Source organism: Haliotis rufescens, unplaced genomic scaffold (assembly GCF_023055435.1).
Source record: "Haliotis rufescens isolate VD_foot unplaced genomic scaffold, xgHalRufe1.0.p SCAF_91, whole genome shotgun sequence".
NCBI classification, from domain to species: domain Eukaryota; kingdom Metazoa; phylum Mollusca; class Gastropoda; order Lepetellida; family Haliotidae; genus Haliotis; species Haliotis rufescens.
In genome coordinates, this window is record NW_025964385.1 from 949,184 (window position 1) to 971,371 (window position 22,188).

The 22,188-nt window shown below is 41.9% G+C and overlaps 1 protein-coding gene across 1 annotated transcript; it reads left to right on the plus strand.

The window, feature by feature from the left end:
* Positions 1-1,799: 1,799 nt before the first annotated feature.
* On the plus strand, positions 1,800-20,726 carry LOC124120013 (heme oxygenase 1-like). Its single transcript, XM_046482736.2, has 2 exons — positions 1,800-2,064; positions 17,752-20,726. The coding sequence occupies exon 2, from the start codon at positions 17,760-17,762 to the stop codon at positions 18,561-18,563; it is 804 nt and encodes a 267-aa protein (XP_046338692.1). The 5' UTR covers positions 1,800-2,064; positions 17,752-17,759; the 3' UTR covers positions 18,564-20,726.
* Positions 20,727-22,188: the final 1,462 nt, after the last annotated feature.

Sequence of the window (22,188 nt, forward strand, 5' to 3'; positions counted from 1 at the left end):
GACTCAGTAATGCTGTAGGGGTCGATGTCGACACAGGCACAGGAACAGGCACAGACACAGGTACAGGTACAGACACAGGCAGGGACACAGGCGCAGGCACGGGCACAGGTACAGACACAGACACAGACACAGGCACAGGAACGGGCACGGGTACAGACACGGGCAGGGGCACAGACACAGGAACGGGCACAGGTACGGGTACAGATACAGGTACAGGCACAGGTACAGACACAGGCACAGGTACAGGCACAGGAACGGGCACAGGTACGGGTACAGGTACAGGTACAGGCACAGGAACGGGCACGGGTACAGACACGGGCAGGGGCACAGACACAGGAACGGGCACAGGTACGGGTACGGGTACAAGTACAGGTACAGGCACAGGCACAGGTACAGACACAGACACGGGCACAGGTACAGACACAGGTACGGGTACGGGTACAGGCGTCGTTGAAACCTTGTGTATAAATGTAAAGTATTACACTTTATAGTACACTGAGCATCGATCCACGCAATTCGGATTCGATGACATGCATCAACCAAGTCAGCGAGCCTGACCAACCGATCCCGTTAGTCGCCTCTTACGACAAGCATTGTCGCCTTTTATGGCAAGCATGGGTTGCTGAAGACCTATTCTAAACCGGATCTTCACGGGTCTCTAGTCACTTAAAATAGAATCGCGATGATTAAAAAACGAAGATTGCTGCATGTGTGCCTATACATATTAAATGAAAAAAAGCCATTCCGCCGATAAGGGTATTGAAATTGTGCGCACAATCTTCACTAAAAATATCCTTCGAAATGTTCACGCACGCACGCACGCACGCACGCACTCTCGCACGCACTCTCGCACGCACGCACGCACGTTCGCATTTAATCACTTACGGGAGGTGACGATACAATATATATAACTGGTTTAAGTGTCCCGGTCAATATATTTCTAGAATATTGCTAAATTTGGTGTAGGTGTGATAATATTATATTACGTGTTACCTCGGAAAAAGTGTCCTTATAATTAATAACCAGAATGTATTTGTTTCTTTTCTTCTTTTTTTATAATTTCATAATCACACTTTTTTCAAGAATATACTAATGTTACTTGTCGCTGGAATCAGCTACATTGTTATGAAACAGGATCCCTGAAGATCCGGGGACAAGTAAACGTCTTCAAGTAAACCCATGCTTGCCGTAAATTGCGACTATGCTTGTCGTGAGGGGCGACTAACAGGATCGGGTGGTCAGGCTCGCTGACTTGGTTCATGCATGTCATCGTATTTGCGTGGGTTGCGTGCTCATGAAATCAATCACTGGATTGTCTGGTCAAGACTCGATTATTTACAGACCGCCCTCATATAGCTGAAATATTGCTGAGTGCGGCGTTAAACAACAAACAATATTATTAAACAGAATGGGATTTGTCTCGGCCGAAATAAACCCGCTATTGGGTTTTACGTTTAGACGTGAATTGTGCTTAACGGAGGCTATAAGTCCTAGTCGGATTAAAAATTATATTTGCAACTGAACAATCTTCTCGTATTTCCATCATCTGCATAGAAACAATCCGGATTGTGATGTCAGATATAAACAAACGCGCCTGGCCAATGAACAATTCATTATAACGCTATCGCCAACAGTTATGCAGAAACAGTCGTGTTTGTTGTGTTTCGCAATAACAGGTCCATGTTAGAACGTTTCCGGGCTGTTTCTATGACATCCTGAGACGAGAACTCGTTTTGTCTGACAGAACAAAGAATCGATACCGCCTTATAACGAGAGAGTTAATGTGCGACATCACTGCGCAAGTGCAGACGACTCATCGGTTGATTACCGCCATTGTCGCAATATTTTGTTTTACTCAGACTAGTTGTGCTTTTAACACAAGCGCACGTAATCCAGGTTTAATGTGGAGTGCAGTTCGTATCACGTGACGTCACGGTCAAGAGATTGGTCACGCTTCGCCGACAAAAGGCCCACCAGGCAGGTCGGGAAACATTCACTGCCGGCGAGTCAGCGAGCGACAACTGTGGCGAATTTAGCCGCCTGGGAACATCAACTATTATCAAGGTAGGGGATGTTTTAGCGCGAGATGTGGAGTGTATATGAGCTGTGTGGTATATGAAGTTCTTTTGCTAGGATTTGAAGCTAAACCTCACGTCACACAATCGACTGAATTTTGAAATATCCCGCATTGCCCGAGCCATGGTGATGTGTGATCGCCGAACAATGAAGGAACGGACATGCTTTCTAAATGTGCTGTGCCGGAAATATCTGCACTGCGTGTATTGTACTGGGATTGATTGTATAGTTATTTCTCTTCCTTCTTCGAAGGAAATTAATATGAAGATTGTTAGGACTATATTTGAACACAAAGTCATCCTAGTTTAAAGCGAGTCCATGTTGACAGTCTGTCATTGTCAAGTACTGTCTCAGAACTGACACTTTCTTCTCATCACTACAACTTTTGGCTTGGGGTTTTAAAAAGTAGTGACATATTTTCGACCGGTTTCTTTAAGTTTTTGCAAGCTAACTATACAGGCGAAACCGTCCCTTTCATCGATTTAACGCATTTGTTTACGTCGGCAAATGTACACATTCATAGGCTCAACCAAAGACGTATATAGAATCCGTGGCTCAACCTAACGAAGGCCTAACTATTCCGCCCAGTGCAGTACTATGGACTCTCAATAGACCATGGTATCTTTTTAACAGCTTGGGCGTTCTTTTAAACATACTTTCTTTCATATGTGTGGTAGCCACGGTCGACCTCCCATATTTAGTCAATTATGATTGCAAAATTGATGATGCGGCAGAAAGCGATATCTCTTACTTACTTACTTACTTTGGAGATTTAACGTGCGCTTTCCGACTGATGCGTATCTCTTTCATTCTTTTGCCTTTTGTACAAAGAATTATATAATGTGTTATATATAACGTGTTATACAATTTGTTATTCAAAGTGTTGTATACACAAAATATTTGACGGGGGATGCGTGTCAAGGGCCCACTTGACTTGCACAAAGGGATTTTAGTGCAGCGACCATTGTGAGCCAATGTTCAAGTATGGGAGTTACGATCATCATGGCGCTACATAAAGTCGTTTTGTGCAAGTGGGCCCAAGTGATGTTAGAGATGATGTTGTCCGAATAACGACCATTTACACAAAGCTAATATCATGTCTGTTGTATTTAAATTGCATCGTATGACTTTGTGGAAAATTCTGTCAATACTTAATTTCGAAAAAAGAAACAGACCCAATCATATCTTTAATATACAAGTCTTGAGGAGGTTTTGAGATGATGTACGAAAAAGGATGCGATTTGGGCTGTTGAGCTTCTTTTCATGATTTACAAAAGTAAACATTTATATACGTCGTTGTGTCCCGCATTTCGTCATAGTGTGAGCTAACACAGGAACCCTATCAGTTGAGTAGTATTGTTCAGTTTTTTTTGTGTGTGTTTTATTTTATTTCTTGATAAATGCGCACTCAGCAATATTCCGGCTGCTTTACGACGGCCTGTAAATAATCGAATCTGGTGATTAACATGATGTTACATCATGAGCATCGATCCACCCACTTGAGATACGATGCTATACATCAACCAAGTCAGCGAGCCTGACCACGCGATCCCGTTAATCGCCCCTTACAACGCCATAATTCCTGCGTGCATGGTCGGCAAGGGTGGAAACTGGACTTTCATAGTCAGTTAACTCCCTTGCCTCGGGAAGATGAGTCAGCTGGTGTTGGATCAATATTTGAGTAATCGTTAATTGACCAACAGATACACTCCTAATGTTTACTCTTGTTAAATGTTGTATGGTGCGGGATCTAAATAATGCTTTTGTAACGTAATTTATTACACAGGGTTACGGAATTACTTTTCATTTGGGTGATGACGTTTCTCATTTTGAGGGTTACGAAATCACCGCAATCACACAACACAAACACCTGCTGTTTAAAGTATGCAATACCTATTGCGATATTACGGAAGTTTTCTAAATCTACGAACGAACTCTCCCATGTTTACCCGTGTTTATTATTACTTAAAGTGAATAATAACATACTTCTGGTCCAGCCCAAATCGCATCCTTATTGGTACGCCAAAACTTCCAATCTATACTTGTATATTAAACTATATGTTTGGGTCTGTTTCTATTTTCGGAATAAAGTATTGACAAATTTTCCACAAATTCATACGATGCAATTTAAATACAAAAGCATGATATTAACTTTGTGAAAGTGCTTGTGCTGTTCTAAGTATTCCAGTACGTTTCACAATTCATTTCACCTGAATTAACAACATTATATATATATATAGACCTGACAAGACTTGATAGAAATAATAAATAAACATGCTAGCAACACACATCAAAGACGTGCATGAAGTCAGTCACCATGGTGACAGGGCGTGCTATCCATATCGTATATCGCTCGTTTCGTTTATCACGCTTCGAAACTTAACCTTGATAATAATCCCGGATTACCGCGTTGATATTGTGAATATGACACGTGAAACTGACAACACTTTAACTCGTGTCATGTGGCAGCTTGAATGACATCTGACTTGGTTTATTTGGGATGAATAAATTCTTACATGTTGAAAATAAATGTAATTACAGTAAAGTACGTTTATAACGAACTCAAAGGGACTACTAATTTTAGTTCGTTATAACCGTAGCTCGTTATAAGCATATATACAGCATAACTACAGCAAATAGTCGGGACCAAAAAAGTAAGTTCGTTATATCCGACAGTTCGTTGTCAGCGTGTTCGTTATAACCGTAGTTTACTGTATTTATGCTATCATTGAGGAAAATGCTTCTTAAGTTAAAAAATATAGGCAGATTATGGAGGATTATGTACATTTTATGAATATCGGTTGCGGGATCGGCGATTTTTGTACCTGTCTATCCATATCGTTTAATCAGTGTTTTCGAACACGCTAAAAGTAAAACCATTCTAGTCATGTTTATGGACCAGGGTCCCTTCCAGAGAGCGATCGTAGGTGATCCTAACTCCCATGCTATGACATAAACTTACGATAGTCGTGCTTCGCTTCACTCTATATGAACAAAGAGGAGATTAATAGTGAAAACGTAATGGTAGTATTTTTGTCATATAGGGAACTTGGACAGTATTACCGAATAAAGACTGAATGCCAGAGACTTATGATCTTAAAGCTTCCCGCCCACAACTCGATCAGGGCTACGACGGTCGTAAGTCAGTGTTAAAGAATAGGAATTATGATCGACTTTGCGCCAAGATCGCTTTGCGCAAAGGGGCCCAGATGTTTTTGGTCAATACAGTTTTTTAGCTTTACATGCTTACAATTACGTTTTTAGAGTAACTTAAACAAGAAAGCGTATATATTTTATGAAATTAATTTCATAATGTGTTGGTTTGCCAGAGCCCCGGCGTTTAAACGATTTTAACTTGCACGGTTCAGAGAGTTCATACTCCAGTAAACCAACACGATATGAAAATCTTTTCTTAAATGTAAATACAGTCTATAAACCACAGATGCTATATATCATGACGTGCTGTCAGTGTATCGTGTCTGGCCCAGCGTTCTTGACTAACATCTTGTCTCTGAAATGAACATAACTTACACAGTTGTTAAATTATCTCAATAAAAATATAATATAAAGGAGCCCAGAGACTCTTTTCCTTTTCAGATACCTCAGTAATCTAGACTTGCCTAACATTATAGACTTGCATGGGCTGTATTGGGTATATTTGTATCAAGGTTTGTTTGACAGACTACTAGCATTCCAAAACACTATGTTGTAGCATTTGTACATGGAAAATAAGCTTCGATTATCCTCGGGGTGTGTATGAAGATTAGCCATTATTGTACAGTAAACTACGGTTATAAGGAACACGCTTATAACGAACTGACGGATATAACGAACTTACTTTTTGGTCCCGACTATTTGCTGCAGTTATGCTGTATATATGTTTATAACGAACTACGGTTATAACGAACTAAAATTAGTAGTCCCTTTGAGTTCGTTATATCCGTAGTTTACTGAACTTGTATGCAAGCTTGACGGGGCATGTATGTATGTTCTTTCTTACTACGCGTAACAAGAATCTAGTTACAAATTATTACAAGTTAATGGTATGTGTAATTTATTAACTATAGCGATGTATAAAAAAGGGGGTATTTGTATTTCCTTGTCAAAAACAAACACGAAGTTACCAAGTAGGTGGACAAAGTTGATATCTCCATGGGGTATTGGAATGTTGCGTCTATCCATTGATCAGTTAGTTTTCGATAACAATCTTGTGGCATCCTATTTAAACCGTTTTGTTGAAAAGATGTATTTGGGGTATGCCACTCGCAAATGATCTACCGTGGTTATATACATATCTATCTACATATATCAGCTGTGTGAAGCGAACAGCGTCAGATATAACCTATGGTTATTTGCTAACGCCGAAACGGCATAAAATCATATTCACTCAAATCGAAACAATTCTCAAATTTACCATTCTGTCTTAAGAACCTATTGTAGTCGTTACACGTGAAGGCGAAATAATGGTAAAATGTGTGTAGTATATCAATACTGTGCTATCTGGGCATACGACCTGTGCCTTTGAATAAACGACATATGCCACTACCTACGTTTTCGACTACCATGACATTGGTAATTTTGCTGATGTAGGCTTTGGTAACGTTCAACGCGCCACATGTTACGTAATTCAAATGACATATTCATCAGCAGGAGCCTGTATATAGAATACCTGAAGGCGCATCGATTAGCAGAGTTGGTCTTCACCTGATGTTGCCATTGTATATATGTGTGGTCGTGCTGATTGTTCGTGTCACTTTGTTGTAAGCTTGTGTAAGATTTTGCAATCGATGTAATAACGCCTTCAGCAATGTGTTTCCCATCACGTCAGTGTCATTGCCCCGTGTTGATGTAACAGAGCGCTCGTTACATTGTACTCCATCCCATAAAACGGAGCAACGACACAGCTGGTGAGCATCGTTTGGCTTCAAATAAATGTAGGTTTATATGGGGGCACCGGTGTGTGAAAACGACACCACTGGAAGCGCTCGTTAAGTCGCCGACAAGGCCGTTTCAGATCTTCAGCTAGCAACCCATGCTTGCCGCATAGGGCGATTATGCTCGTTGAAAGAGGCGTCTAAAGGGATCGGGTGGTCAGGCTCGCTGACTTGGTTGATGCATGTCATCGATCCCAATTGCGCGGATCGATGTTTATGATGCCAATCACTGGATTGTCTGGCCCAGACTCGATTATATACAGAGTAAATATAGCTGGAATATTGCTAAACATTAAATAAATAAACAAACAATACAGTCTGATGATACGCCAATTCAGTGTCAATATTTACGTTATATCTCGTGCCTTGTGTGAAATAAAACATTGATGCCATAACATAGCGCTAATCCATTTTTGTTAGGTTGTGGAAGATATTAAAACTTTAGATACAGTCCGTTTGACTCCAAATGAGAACGATGAATTGCAAAATAACTCGAAATCCAGAAAAGTGTATGAAACATCAATACGGTAATTGACCATGAATACCCTGTACCCAACAAAATCTGAATTTTGTTTATTTTAAGACCCATGACGGATGAAGTTCTTTAAGAAACTATCATGTAGTTTTGTATCGAAATGTGTACATGACACGTAGGGGGACAAACCATGGAAGGAACAGCGCAAGCACGGTCTGCACGTGCTACACAGTGACCGTGTTCATTCAATGACAAGATGCGCTACTCAGCAGATGTTAAACAGTTGGTGTTGAATGTGTATGATTTCTTTAGAAGTGAAGCAGAAAGAACAAAGCCTTTTTATGCAATTAATAAATTCTACAGTCAAACTGACTGTAGCAATATTTGAATGGCCTGAATTGAACCAAGTAACCAAAGATTAGGTCCACTTTGCCATAAAAAAAAGTCTGTCGGAAAAGGTTCAGGATTACTAAAACAATATACACTATTCTATCTGTTATCGTTTTGTTATATTGCATATTCGAAGTGTAATTAATCTTCATGTTTCTTGTAAAAAATATAACTTTGCTATTCTGGTTAAATTGTGTACCATGATAGTAAATATAACAAGCATGAAATAATGTCCGGTTGTGTGCAAGTCAAAAACTATTGTACGGTTTTGAAGTTCTGCTCCAGAAACGAGCACTACCGCCATTTTAGTCCAAGTCAAAGTCGTTGCTATAGAAACTCGAAACATATTTTTTCACATTAAATCAGTGTTGACAGCAAGTGTGCGCTGACGTTGTCGGTAAGCAAGTACAGTACATGTATTACGATGTGGGGTTCCGACAGTTCCCTACACAGACGAATGTATTTGCTTATGGTTGAATATGTTTGTTGAAACCAATGAAGACCAGTGAGATATGTTGTTTATCGCTGCACTCGGCAATATTCCAGCTATATAACGACAAGCATAGTCGCCTTTTACGCCAAGCATGGGTTGCTGAAGGCCTATTCTACCCCGGATCTTAACGGGTCTAGTGTATATGTATATACTACTCAAAAGAAGTTAAGGATCACCCGATTCTTTCATAATGGTAAAGTTAATCTGTCATGACATGAGAGATTAACTATAGTAATATGGAAGAATCGGGTGATCCTTAACTTCTTTTGAGTAGTATATTACTGGTATTCGGTTCCTTTTTGTATCTGACTACTTTTAAATATCAGATGTGGGGAATTGACATAGGATTCCTGAAGCGGGGATATTTGCGATTTTGTGTTTCGATCTATTTGAATTAAATGAACATTGTAAGATTTCATAAGTTTGCTGATATTTCCAAATAAGAGCAGTTTCCGTACGTGGGCGAGATACGGCTCGCTGGCTGGCTGACTGGCTGTTATATAACTTGGTTTAACAGATTTTTTTATGGCAACTATATCTAAAGGCAGAGATTATTTTCAATATGCTAAAATTACTTTCTACGCTCTAAATGCTGCGAATATTATCGACGCTCTAAATGCTACAAAAACTGTCAACGCTGTTAATGCTGCGAATACTCTCCACGCTCTTATTGCTACAAAAACTGTCAACGCTGTTAATGCTGCGAATACTCTCCACGCTCTTATTGCTACAAAAACTGTCTACGCTCTTTAAATGCTACGAATACAGTCTGCGCTCTAAATGCTACGAATTACTTGGTTGATGCATGTCATCGTATCCCAATTACCCAGATCGATGCTCATGATGTCAATCACTGGATAGTATTTACAGATCGCCGTCATATAGCTGGAATTTTGCTGAATGCGGTGTTCAACAACAAACAAAAATACAAAGCCATTCAGCCGCAATGTCATAGTACCAAAAACAAGAACACTGACGAAAACGAAAAATGACTTTTGTTTTTGAGTTTCGCCTGAAATTATATACAATGCACGTTTTTCCTTAAAGGAGTTATTTATGCTACTCAAAACAAGTTAAACAACACCCACAATTTGAAGGCAGTGTGTTGCAATACCCACCAACCATGACAAAGCAACGATCGTCGCATAAATATATTGTGTTCTTTACTTTTTTTTGAGTAGTTGCTAGATTGACAACATAATAAAATACAAAAAATATTTTTTTTAAATATTTGCCTTCGAGCAGCTTAAAATATGAATAGTCCTTTGTAAATATCTCAATAGATTATGATGCTCAAAACAGTTAACCTATAACATTTGACCTATGACACCTGGCTAGGTCATGCTTCGGTCCAGTTGTTCCCACTGGTACAGCCCAGTTTTGAACCTCAGGCCGTACAACGTAGAGAAAGGCGACTTGAGGTGAAATACGGTTTAACGTCGCGTTCAAGGCTATTGCAATTACATAGAAACGTGCGTGTGTGTGTGTGTGGCTGTTTGTACTAGTCAGGACTGATGCCGATTTATAGTGCTATCACCACACTCAGACACAGTATACCGACTCCGAGTCGACCAGTCCTTGTTTTAGCCCCTTAATGCCGAGCGTCAGACAGGGTAACAACAAGTACCATCTTTCAACGTCTTTTGGTTTGACGCGGTCCGGGATCAAACTCCGACCCTTTCGCTCTCCGGGGGGGACGCTCTACCACTAGACCACGAAGTACAACGCAGAGACGTCGTCCATGCGAAACAACTGACTTTGGACCTAGGCCCCATTCCACAAAGCGATCGTAGCTCTAGGACAGTCGTAAGTCTATGTTAAAGTATGGGAGTTTCGATCACTTCAGCGCTACGATCGCTTTGTGAAACATAACCCCTAGGCCTCAAAGCGGTCGTCGCGCTTCGTCTGTTGTAAGTCTATGTTAAAGTATGGGATTTACGATCGTCTCAGCACTACGACAGCGTAGGTCTATGGTGAAGCATGGGAGTTACGATCTCTGACGCTACGACAGCGTAGGTCTATGGTGAAGCATGGGAGTTACGATCTCTGACGCTACGACAGCGTAGGTCTGTGGTGAAGCATGGGAGTTACGATCTCTGACGCTACGACAGCGTAGGTCTATGGTGAAGCATGGGAGTTACGATCTCTGACGCTACGACAGCGTAGGTCTATGGTGAAGCATGGGAGTTACGATCTCTGACGCTACGATCGATTCGTGGAACGGGACCCTGTAGTCAATACTGATGTTACATGGTGATGTGGGTTCCTCAATATCTTCCGCCACTAAGTGGGAGAGGAGGATATGGGAATGGCGTTATCCGTCCGTCCGTTCGTCCGTTCGTTTCGTTTTCGCAGCAAAACTCTGAAATCGTGTAATATTTTATTATGATCTTTGCAAGGCGTCAAATACATGCTGAACTGGTGCCTTTGGAAGTCTGGGTATTTCAAAAAAACTTAATTCTGCTGTTTTGTTTTACAAATTGCAAAGTGTCTCTAGTTTTCTCAGAAACTACCGAAGTTACACGAAAGAAACTTTGCCAGTATAACTAAGGGAAAAACTATTAACATATTTGTGCCATAAATGTTATTTTCCAGAGTTACGTCCCTTGCTACATGTATTTTTACCCAGTTAAGGCCATTATTCCATGATTTTCAACACTAGCTTTATATTTTTCACTGCCATATGAACAACCAAAACTCTACTGTGCCCCAAGGCGTTGGGTAGTAATAACGTTGTTTTCTTGTTTGATTTGGTTCCGTTTTGAAATCCTGTTTTTGAAATATAGATATCATGTGGACATGGATAAGCTCTAGAACTCTGCATCACCACTCACTGTACTGAGTTGCATCCCTTAGCCGTGTCCGGATCCGTTGGTCGGGAATTCGAATCAGAACAATATTTGTGATCTTTGGTTTCATCAAAGGCTAAACATCTGGAACCCGTGCCACCATATATTTACATTCCATTAGAACCTCTTTTCTTCATTTTTTCTCCACTTTATTACTTGATATATGTTGCCCTTGTACTATCCAATGACTTGGCTGCTTTTGACGAATAGGTCTTCAGCAACCCATTCTTTCCGTATTTGGCGACTATGCTTGTAGTAAGAGGCGTCAAACGGGATCGGGTGGTCAGGCTCGCTGACTTGGTTCATGCATGTCATCGCATCTCAATTGCGTGGAGGGGCGGTCGGGTAGCCTAGTGGTTAAAGCGTTCGCTCGTCACGCCGAAGATCCGGGTTCGATTCCCGACATGGGTACAATGTGTGAAGCCCTTTTCTGGTGTCCCCCGCCGTGATATTGCTGGAATATTGCTAAAAGCGGCGTAAAACCATACTCACTCACTCATTTGCGTGGATCGATGCTCATGGTGTCAATCACTGGATTGTCTGGTCCAGACTCGTATTATTTACAGACCGCCGTTATAGAGCTGGAATATTGGTGAGTGCGGCGTCAAACAACAAACAATATAGCATGGCTACAAGTGCCGTAAGGGCTACACGTGGTTGTTGTTTTCCGTATGGCTACATATGTTAAGGAGTCTACTATTTACTAATCTGGAGGGGACCACAACAAAACATTCTTCATGTCAATTGGGGGGCGGTCGGGTAGCCTAGTGGTTAAAGCGTTCGCTCGTCACGCCGAAGACACGGGTTCGATTCTCGACATGGGTACAGTGTGTGAAGCCGTGATATTGCTGGAATATTGCTAAAAGCGGCGTAAAACCATACTCACTCACTCATGTCAATTGGACGACTTGAAGACTATCTGTGTGTAAACCCCTAACATTTATTCTATCAAGAAACATCGTTAAAGGATTACCTTAAAGCTCCAGTTAAATAACTAATTCCATGTGGTATTGTTCAAAATAATATTGACGCGTAGCCCCTGTTGTCTTATGTCCCGCAAATTACTATGGAGAGTTTCGCTCCTTTATGTGTACCAGGATCCGTGAGCGATAGAGATCGAACTTCAGTGTTCCCCCAACTCGCTCACTCAAGGTGCATTATGACGTAATCTGTACGTGCACGATTCTAGCAACGACTGTATGCTTCAACCCACTCACTAACCACTATTGATGAGGAGGAAAAAAACTATACTGACTGTATGTATGTGAAGAAATACTTGAACCAATATTCACATTTGAAAGTTCAGAAAAATCAGTAATCCTAAAAACATCACGTATTTGTTGATTTTTATCACATTTCGGCAGCCATTTTTCCAATTATTTTGCTTTATTTAAGAATCAAATTATGTTTTAAATGACACCCGTTAATTTAGAATAACATATTCTAATTAGTTGATGGCAAAATTTTAGTCATATGCACCAAAAAGTAAGTCCATCTCCCATTCTATCAGCAAAGTAGCGATATTTTCATGTTTCGGCGGCCATCTTGTCGGCCATCTTGAATATTTCAAAATGCCCAAAGATGACAGTGTCATCAGTCAGTTTCATAATCTAGAGTACATCATTAAACAAATCTAGCAATAAAAAAAAACTTTATCCCCTAATTCTGGGTTGGGGTAAAATATTCATTTCTCTGCCGGACTAACTATGACGTCACTGCTCGACTCCAGTCCAATGCAATGCCTACACAGCTGCAGAGCTCCAGATAAGCTGCGTATCTGCGTGAAATACGCATAAGAAATGTAGAAATACGCAGTAAAATAAAATCCAAGCGTATCAAATACGCAACGAACATCACAGATACGCTACAAAAATACTTGTGCGTATCATCAGAATATTGTGAAGTAACCCTGCGTATTCGATTAGCAAATCAGCAACTTATTTTGAAATTATAAACGGGTATTCCGTCAACCTCACCAAACTCCACGATCATGATCATTTGCCATCACACTTTCTTGTGGAAGCATCGTGGTATTTTTGAGTCCTATAAAGCTCTCGAACCCACTCGACACCAGTTTGCAGGGACTAGATGAATAGTGTTATTAAATATTTAACTTAAATACCCACATGTCTAAAAACTAGTGGGTAACAGAAATTTGAATACCCAGATAGAATTACTGATACCCAATGATTTTAAAATGCATGGGTAAAATACCCACAACACCAAAAGCATATCTGGATCTCTTCAGCTGTGTGCCCAGGTTAATGGCTCACACATAACAGTTGTGTACACTGGGCTTCCTTTGTCTGCGCAGGGACTTAATATATAGCCATTGCCCTTGATACAAGATAGTGCGGTTATGAGTAGGAATCCATGTTCGTCATTTTTATCCCCCGCCGCGCGAAAGCGCGAAGCGGGGGATATAGTATTCACGACCGTCCGTACGTCCGTCCGTCCGTCCGTCCGTACGTCCCACCTGTTTGTTGCCGCGATATCTCAAGAACTAAACACTGGATTGTCTTCATATTTGGAACTATGGTGTATATACAGACTCCGCAGACACCAGTCGGTTTTGGTGACCTTGATCCCATTTTCAAGGTCACAGCAGACAAATCTGCTTTTAGAGTTGGAAAACGGTGTTGCCGCGATATCTCAAGAACTAAACACTGGATTGTCTTCATATTTGGAACTATGGTGTATATACAGACTCCGCAGACACCAGTCGGTTTTGGTGACCTTGATCCCATTTTCAAGGTCACAGCAGACAAATCTGCTTTTAGAGTTGGAAAACGGTGTTGCCGCGATATCTCAAGAACTAAACACTTGATTGTCTTCATATTTGGAACTATGGTGTATATACAGACACCGCAGACACCAGTCGGTTTTGGTGACCTTGACCCCATTTTCAAGGTCACAGCAGGCAAATCTGCTTTTGGAGTTGGAAAACGGTGTTGCCGCGATATCTCAAGAACTAAACACTGGATTGTCTTCATATTTGGAACTATGGTGTATATACAGACTCCGCAGACACCAGTCGGTTTTGGTGACCTTGATCCCATTTTCAAGGTCACAGCAGACAAATCTGCTTTTAGAGTTGGAAAACGGTGTTGCCGCGATATCTCGAGAACTAAACACTGGATTGTCTTCATATTTGGAACTATGATGTATATACAGACTCCGCAGACACCAGTCGGTTTTGGTGACCTTGATCCCATTTTCAAGGTCACAGCAGACAAATCTGCTTTTAGAGTTGGAAAACGGTGTTGCCGCGATATCTCAAGAACTAAACACTGGATTGTCTTCATATTTGGAACTATGGTGTATATACAGACTCCGCAGACACCAGTCGGTTTTGGTGACCTTGACCCCATTTTCAAGGTCACAGCAGGCAAATCTGCTTTTGGAGTTAGAAAACGGTGTTGCCGCGATATCTCAAGAACTAATCGCTGGATTGTCTTCATATTTGGAACTATAGTGTATATACAGACACCGCATACACCTGTCAGATTTGGTGACCTTGACCCCATTTTCAAGGTCACAGCAGGCAAATCTGTTTTTGGAGTTGGAAAACGGTGTTGCCACAATATCTCAAGAACTAATCGCTGGATTGTCTTCATATTTGGTACTATGGTGTATATGGCGGGGGATATTTCGTCACTCTGTGACAAATACTTGTTCTAAATTAGACAACATATGTTGTTAATGTTGTTGACATTATTCCATGCGCGATCCTCACAATCATTATCGCCTAACATTAGCTTCGAAAATTATCAAAAGATAATTTACCACCCACTCTCATTTTGTGTGCCGAATCTAACTGTATTCATTTCAACGTAGACTAACATATAGTCTCTGAAATGAACATATCGTACAGAAAAAAACAGTTGTTCAGTTATCTTAATAAAAAATCTAATAAAAAGGGAGCCCAGTGATAATCTAGACTTGCCAAACATTATAGACTTGCATGGGCTGTAGTTGATATAAATGTATCAGGGTCTGTAAGACAGACTAATTTCAACGTTACATTGGTGTTTATTAATTCTACCCCCTGTATAGCATTATTAATGTTGAGACGCCATGAATTGGATTTGGAATTACCATTTAAGGTTCGCACATAACGTTAAATGTTTATTATGTGACATGACAGTAAACATTAATAATTGCTTGTCCGTCTGAAATGTGACCTACCGCGTGACAAAGTGCATGGCCCGTTCTACAAAACGCTCCGACTTTCGTCAGTCAAAATATGGGCGTGACTGTCGTTTTGGCGCTAAGATCGCCGTCTGGAACGGGGTCAAGCTAGACAGCTATTTGTAACCCTGGATAGTTGCCACGCGTGTTGCTGGGCAGGTCAAGAGGTTTCTCGGACATGTGATCTACCACGTGTACGTGCATGGTTGAACTCTTGAAACACCCTGCATTACGTAACGAACAGATAATTAGCACCAGGTGTACACGTATGTACAGTTCATGACATCTAACCCACTTTGACCGTTGACCTGATATTGTTTGACGCGATTGAGACACTACGTGGTATTCTAAACCAGGAAACTGCTGACTTGACTACATGTCACGTTCGGATTGTCCAGGTAACCGACCGACCTTATCAATGTGTGTATGTGTCTGATCAACAAACTCGTTTGGGTCAGTCTATCTTATTGGAAAAGTATCAGCATACAGACCAGTAATCCCCTCAACCTTGACCTATGTGATTATAAGCTGTATGACAAAAGGAAGAGGGGGCACCGGTGGCCCTGTCATCTAAGGCGCCGCGATTCGCTGTGCAGAGTTGCGTCCCTTGGGCACGCCAGAAACCTATGATTGTGGGTTCGAATCCCGGTTCGCCCCGATTATGTTTCTATGTTTGTCAGCACCATATCCGTGCTCGTGGGTTTCACCGAAGTGGTAAACGTATGAGACCTGCATTACTTCCGGCTTTCCTCCCACATTCAGCTGACACGCCGTGATATGACTGGGATACTGTTAAAAGTGGCGTTAAGCCCCACTCACTCGCTCACGCACCAAAAGGAAGGCACCTTGAGAAACTGGGGGGGGGGGGGGGATATAATATGGTTCATGGAGTGAGAGACGGACTAGTTTTGCGAGTAAAAACAATAAAAGATCTAGACATACGTGACACGAATACCACCACCACTATTACTCCGAACCTTCACCTCGAAGGTGGCCATAGACTTGTGCAGTCTCCTTTTGGATGAATATTTCACATTATCTTAATCACATCGAAAGCACTAACAATAATTTGAACCGTTCTTTCTGAAAGGTTTCCATAGTTTTTAGTTGCTTTTGAACAACCAGTGATCAAGGAAAATATAACTCGTTTTTGGGGTATTATTTTTGGAACGGACATCTATGGCGACAGTAGTTCTGATGATATTGGTGTCCAGTGAGTATTGACCCGTGAAGATTCCGGGTTAGAATATGTCTTCAACAACCCACCCACAACAAGTCAGTGTTAAAGAATAGGAATTATGATCGACTTTGCGCTGAAATCGCTTCGCGCAACGGGGCCCAGATTTTTTTGGTCAATACATTTTTTAGCTTAACATGCTTACAATTACGTTTTTAGAGTAACTTAAACAAGAAAGTGTCTATATTTTAAGAAATTAATTTCATAATGTGTTGGAACCCATGCTTGCCGTAAAACGTGACTATGCTTGTCGTAAAAGGCGACTAACGGGATCGGATCGTCAGGCTCGTTGACTTGGGGGATGCATGTCATCGATCCCAATTGCGTGGATCGATGCTCATGATATTAATCACTGGATTGTCTGGTCCAGACTCGATAATATACATACCGCCGTCATATAGCTGGAATATTGCTGAGTGCGGCGTTAAACAACAAACCAACCAACCAACGATATCATGAGCATCGATCCACGCAATTCGGATACATTCACGTGCATCAACCAAGTCAGCGAGCCTGACCACCCGATCCGGTTAGTTGCAAGCATGGGTTGCTGAAGACCTATTCTAAGCCGGATCTTCACGGGTCTAACGTGATAAAAGGACTGGTCGGAGTCCGTATACTGTGTCTGAGTGGGGTATCCATGTTAATATAGAGCTAGGTATTTCAGTGGACGAACACAAAAAACGGCATGACAACGGACTTGTGCGCTCACACACATACAACACAACACAACACAACGCAACACAACACAACACAACACGTGTCAATAACTGTCCTCACAAGGAACGGTTTATTCCTTGTTGTGAACACCGCACCTGAACGGACTCGTCTGTCCGAATCTACCATGGTATAACCTGATGGATAAGACAGCCTCAACTCATCCGGGGTTCGATTCCCCACATGGGTACAATACTCCCCAGCCCATCTTTGATATAGCTAAAAGTTAAAACCATACTCGTTGTTCATAATACTGAACTGACTATTCATCATACCGAACTAGCTATTCATGATACTGAACTAGCTATTCATACTACTAAGCTAGATATTCATGATACTGAACTAGCTATTCATAATACTGAACTAACTTGGTGTTTTGTTCCTTTCAGAAATCACCATGGCGGGAGAGGATGAGGTCGAAACTACCCAGAAGAAGGACATGTTGGCGATGGCAATGCTGAAGGGAACGATGGACCTCCACGACAAAGCCGAGAAGTGTTCCTACATCCTCAGGATGATTGAGAGTCGGATAACCAGGCCGCAGTATCGCCTCCTCCTCGCCGACCTGCACGTCATCTACTCCGCACTGGAGGTGGAAACGGAGCAGCTCAAGGAAGACCCGATATATGGCCCGATGTACTGTCCAGACGAGCTGAATCGAGTAGACGCTCTGGAGAAGGATTTGCTCTACTTCTATGGTCGTAATTGGAGGAAGTCGATCACACCTACCAAGGCGGCTTTGAAATACGCTGACCACATACACGAGATTGGTCAGAGGCAACCCTGTCTGCTTCTTGCCCACTCCTTCGTCCGTTACCTAGGCGATCTCTCGGGGGGACAGGTTTTGAAGTTCAAGATGTCTCGCTGTATGTCAATGCCTGCTTCCGGAGAGGGGCTGTACTTCTACCAGTTTGACAAAGTTCAAAACGCCATAAGGCTCAAGAACTACCTGATGGGAAGGATCAACAACCTGGAAGTGGAGCCGCAGCTCTTTGACGACCTTCTCCAAGAGGCTCGCCTAGCCTTCCAGCTTAACATTGACGTGTTCGAAGAGCTGGAACCAATGGCGGAGAGGATCAACAGGCTTCGGAACCCTCCCCAGAACATTGTACTGTTCGAGAAGATCTGGCAAGCGTCAACTGTTGTGCTGTCGTTTGCTGTGATGTACAATCTGTCCAATACACTGTCCGCCATTGTCTGAATGGCCAAGCGTGCTTCCAAGTTTCCAATATGCAGTGCCGCAGGGAATCTTGCCGGTTTGCACTGTCTGCGATGAACCGATAATAACTGATTTGACTCGTATCAACATCCTCATTATTACCTTGACAACGTGAAGCTCGTTATGGATTGCACTCACAACCTCGTCTCAAATGAAATCACGCGAGGTCGTAAATTGAGTCATCTCCCCTAAATTTGACATACAAGTAACCCTAGAAACAACTTAATAATTGAATAATTGTGATCTTTGACGTGTCATAGGAATGACTGTTCACGGTGCCTTCATGGGTTTGTTCTTGTAGAAAATATTGATTCTCAGTGCTATGACATTGTTCTTATTGGTATCAGTGTAACTGAACGAATATTATATCTCCATTGACATTATTGTGCATGTGTTTAATTGATGCTGTTGATAATATTTCCCATTTAACAAGGCTATTTATTCAGGACAGTTTATTACAAGTACGTCGTTATTGAAGACTAAAGTAATGAACACACAAAAAAACAGATCAAGAAATATTTTTATGTGTGAAATATGACGTAATGTCTTCACTTCAAAACAATAGTGATAAATATCTTGATAATGATCTTCAAGATGACGCGATGAGTGAATTGTGTTATGTATATTACGTTATTAAATGTGTACCTGAACATCCGGGAACTTGAGCAGCGTGTTCACATTATGGAGCAGTTCAAAGTTTATCGGGGAACGGGGGCAGTTCACGGTGCAGAGTTGCGTCCCTTGGACACGCCAGGAACCCATGGTCGTGGGTTCGAATCCCGGTTCGCCCCGATTATGTTTCTAGGTTTGTCAGCACCATACCCGTGCTCATGGGTTTCACCGAAGTTCTTCTGAGACCCGCATCACTTCGGGCTTTCTTCCCACATTAAGTTGACACGCCGTGACATGACTGGAATACGGTTCAAACCGGCGTTAAACCTAACTCACTCACTCAAACTTTGTCAGATACAAATCTGAAGTTAAATTTGGGATGACGTAATATGTCTGCAAGTAACCCCACAACTTTTAGGGTGATTTTCAATTGAAGTCAATAAATAACAGTTACACTTTATATTGTGGGAACAGCAACTCTTTTTCAGGTATGAGGGGTGGTCGTGTAGCCTAGTGGTTAAAACGTTCGCTCGTCACGCCGAAGACCCGGGTTCGATTCCCGACATGGGTACAATGTGTGAAGCCCATTTCTGGTGTCCCCCGCCGTGATATTGCTGGAATATTGCTAAAAGCGGCGTACAACCATACTCACTCACTTTTCAGGTATGAAATCGATTTTTTTGTATATCCTTGTTAATGTTTAGAACCGCTCTTATCGTTCACCGTCATGGTGTGGAATCTTGTAATTGCTAAACAATATTAGAGCTTAGAGCAGTCGATAACGACGTTGACTCATATTAACGACTTCGACATCGACGTCAATTGATGCGCCTTGGACGATATGTTCACGCTGATGCATGGACCTTGATATGTGACGTACTTTTATCACTGCCATTCTGTTTTTAAACACGTGACCATGCTCATGTGTTTCAGGACTCCGCCGTTATGGCTGAAGGGAGTGTTAAGCAGCGTAATTCCTTCGTTGTGTTTTACACACTCAATGACTAGCTTTGTCAGGTTCATTCGGGACAACTCGTGTCTTTCCGGGACCTCTTGACGGCCATCTTGTTGACTTGGTTCCTTCTCAAGAAACCATAGAGGCAATAATTGACGTACATGATGTGATGGCTGCTTTTACATAATCTTAACAGCAATATGACTTTCTACAATCTTTTGGCCCTTAGAAGAATACCTAAGTAACCCATAAGTAATACCTTGCAGAGGTATTATTTGACCGACCTACTTATGTTCCTAAGTACATTCTGATTGGTACATTGTGCTCTAACATCTAACGTCTAAAAACGGTCTCCTTGCAGTTTACGGAAAGAGGCGAGCAGTCACGAATGGGTCAATTTTGACCCCTGCGATTATCATTAATTAACGGTTTGATAGATGGTTTGCATTTTCATGACTTTTGCACCAAAGAATGTTAAAATAATCTTGATGGGTTAATTAATATTGTGACAGTATTATGAATTTAGAAATTCCTTTATGTAATTTGGAAGTGTCAGATAAATTAAACCATTAACTGGAGTCTGTTTGTTTTATCCATGTTTTGTTTAATTCCGAGGGCCCCGTGGTCTAATCGATAGTGTCTGACAGGAGGGTGGAAGGTCGGTGGTTCGGTCCCCGGCCGAATCATATCAAAAGACATGTTTGTTTGTTTGTTGTTTAACGCCAAACTTAGAAATATTCCAGCTATAGGACGGCGGTCTGTAAATAATTGAGTCTGGACCAGACAATCCAGTGATTGATATCATGAGCATCGATCTTCACAATTGGGATAATAAGCATTGATTCACGCAATTGGGATACGATGGCATGCATCAACCAAGTCAGCGAGCCTGACCACCCAATCCTGTTAGTCGCCTCTTACGAGATGGGAGATCTTACACACTGCCAATTCAAGTATTGTGTGCATCTAAGTATCGATGATATTGTAGGTATCAGTGAATCGTTACAGCCCAAGAAACAAACACAGTGTATCCAGTCTTGTGGGAGCAGCAACATCGTGCCTACCTCATCCCGCCTGTCTGGAGTTGATCTAGCACTACTGTGCACCCGAACCGTCACAGAACCGCGCAGGGTAGAGTGTCACGCCGATACGTCGCGATATAACTGGAAGACTGTTAAATGGGGCGTTAAACTCAACTCACTCACACTCACGACCTGATGAGGCTGTTTGCATCCAGCTTGTTCAGTCATGACGGGGGGCGGTCGGGTAGCCTAGTGGTTAAAACGTTCGCTCGTCACGCCGAAGACCTGGGTTCGATTCCCGACATGGGTACAATGTGTGAAGCCCATTCCTGGTGTCCCCCGCCGTGATATTGCTGGAATATTGCTAAAAGCGGCGTAAAACATCACTCACTCACTCATGACGGGGCTGCCATGTACACTGTATGCTTTTAAACATATGTCAAACACAGTTGACAGGGCATTACATCGGATTGCGACAAAGAATTATGGAATAAATCCAATATAAAATACAGAATTATCTATTGTCCGCAATCACATTTGTGAAGAACACAGAACCAGCCATTTTTATGACAAATATACCACAACAGCTATATTTGGTGAAATGTTGAAAAATAAAATCGATTCACAACTGTCCTAACTGTTTGGTCCTGCTAGAAATACGCATTGAAATTGCAGACTCAATCTGATTTGTCTTTAATACAACAGACATATCGAGGTCTGTGAGTGAGTTGTGTTTAACGCCGCTTTTAACAGTATTCCATCCATATCACGGCGTGTCAGCTTAATGTGGGAGGAAAGCCACAAGTGATGCTGGGCGAACCGGGATTCGATACCACAATCATAGGTGTCTGGCGTGCCCAAGGGACGATCGAAGTCTGTGAATACACCCGACCCAAAGCGGCTATACGAGCAGTCACATTTGACTTTCCCCTAACGCACGGGTGGCCCATTCGTCTAAGGCGCCGCGATTCGCTGTGCAGAGTTGCATCCCTTGGGCACGCCAGAAACCTATGATTGT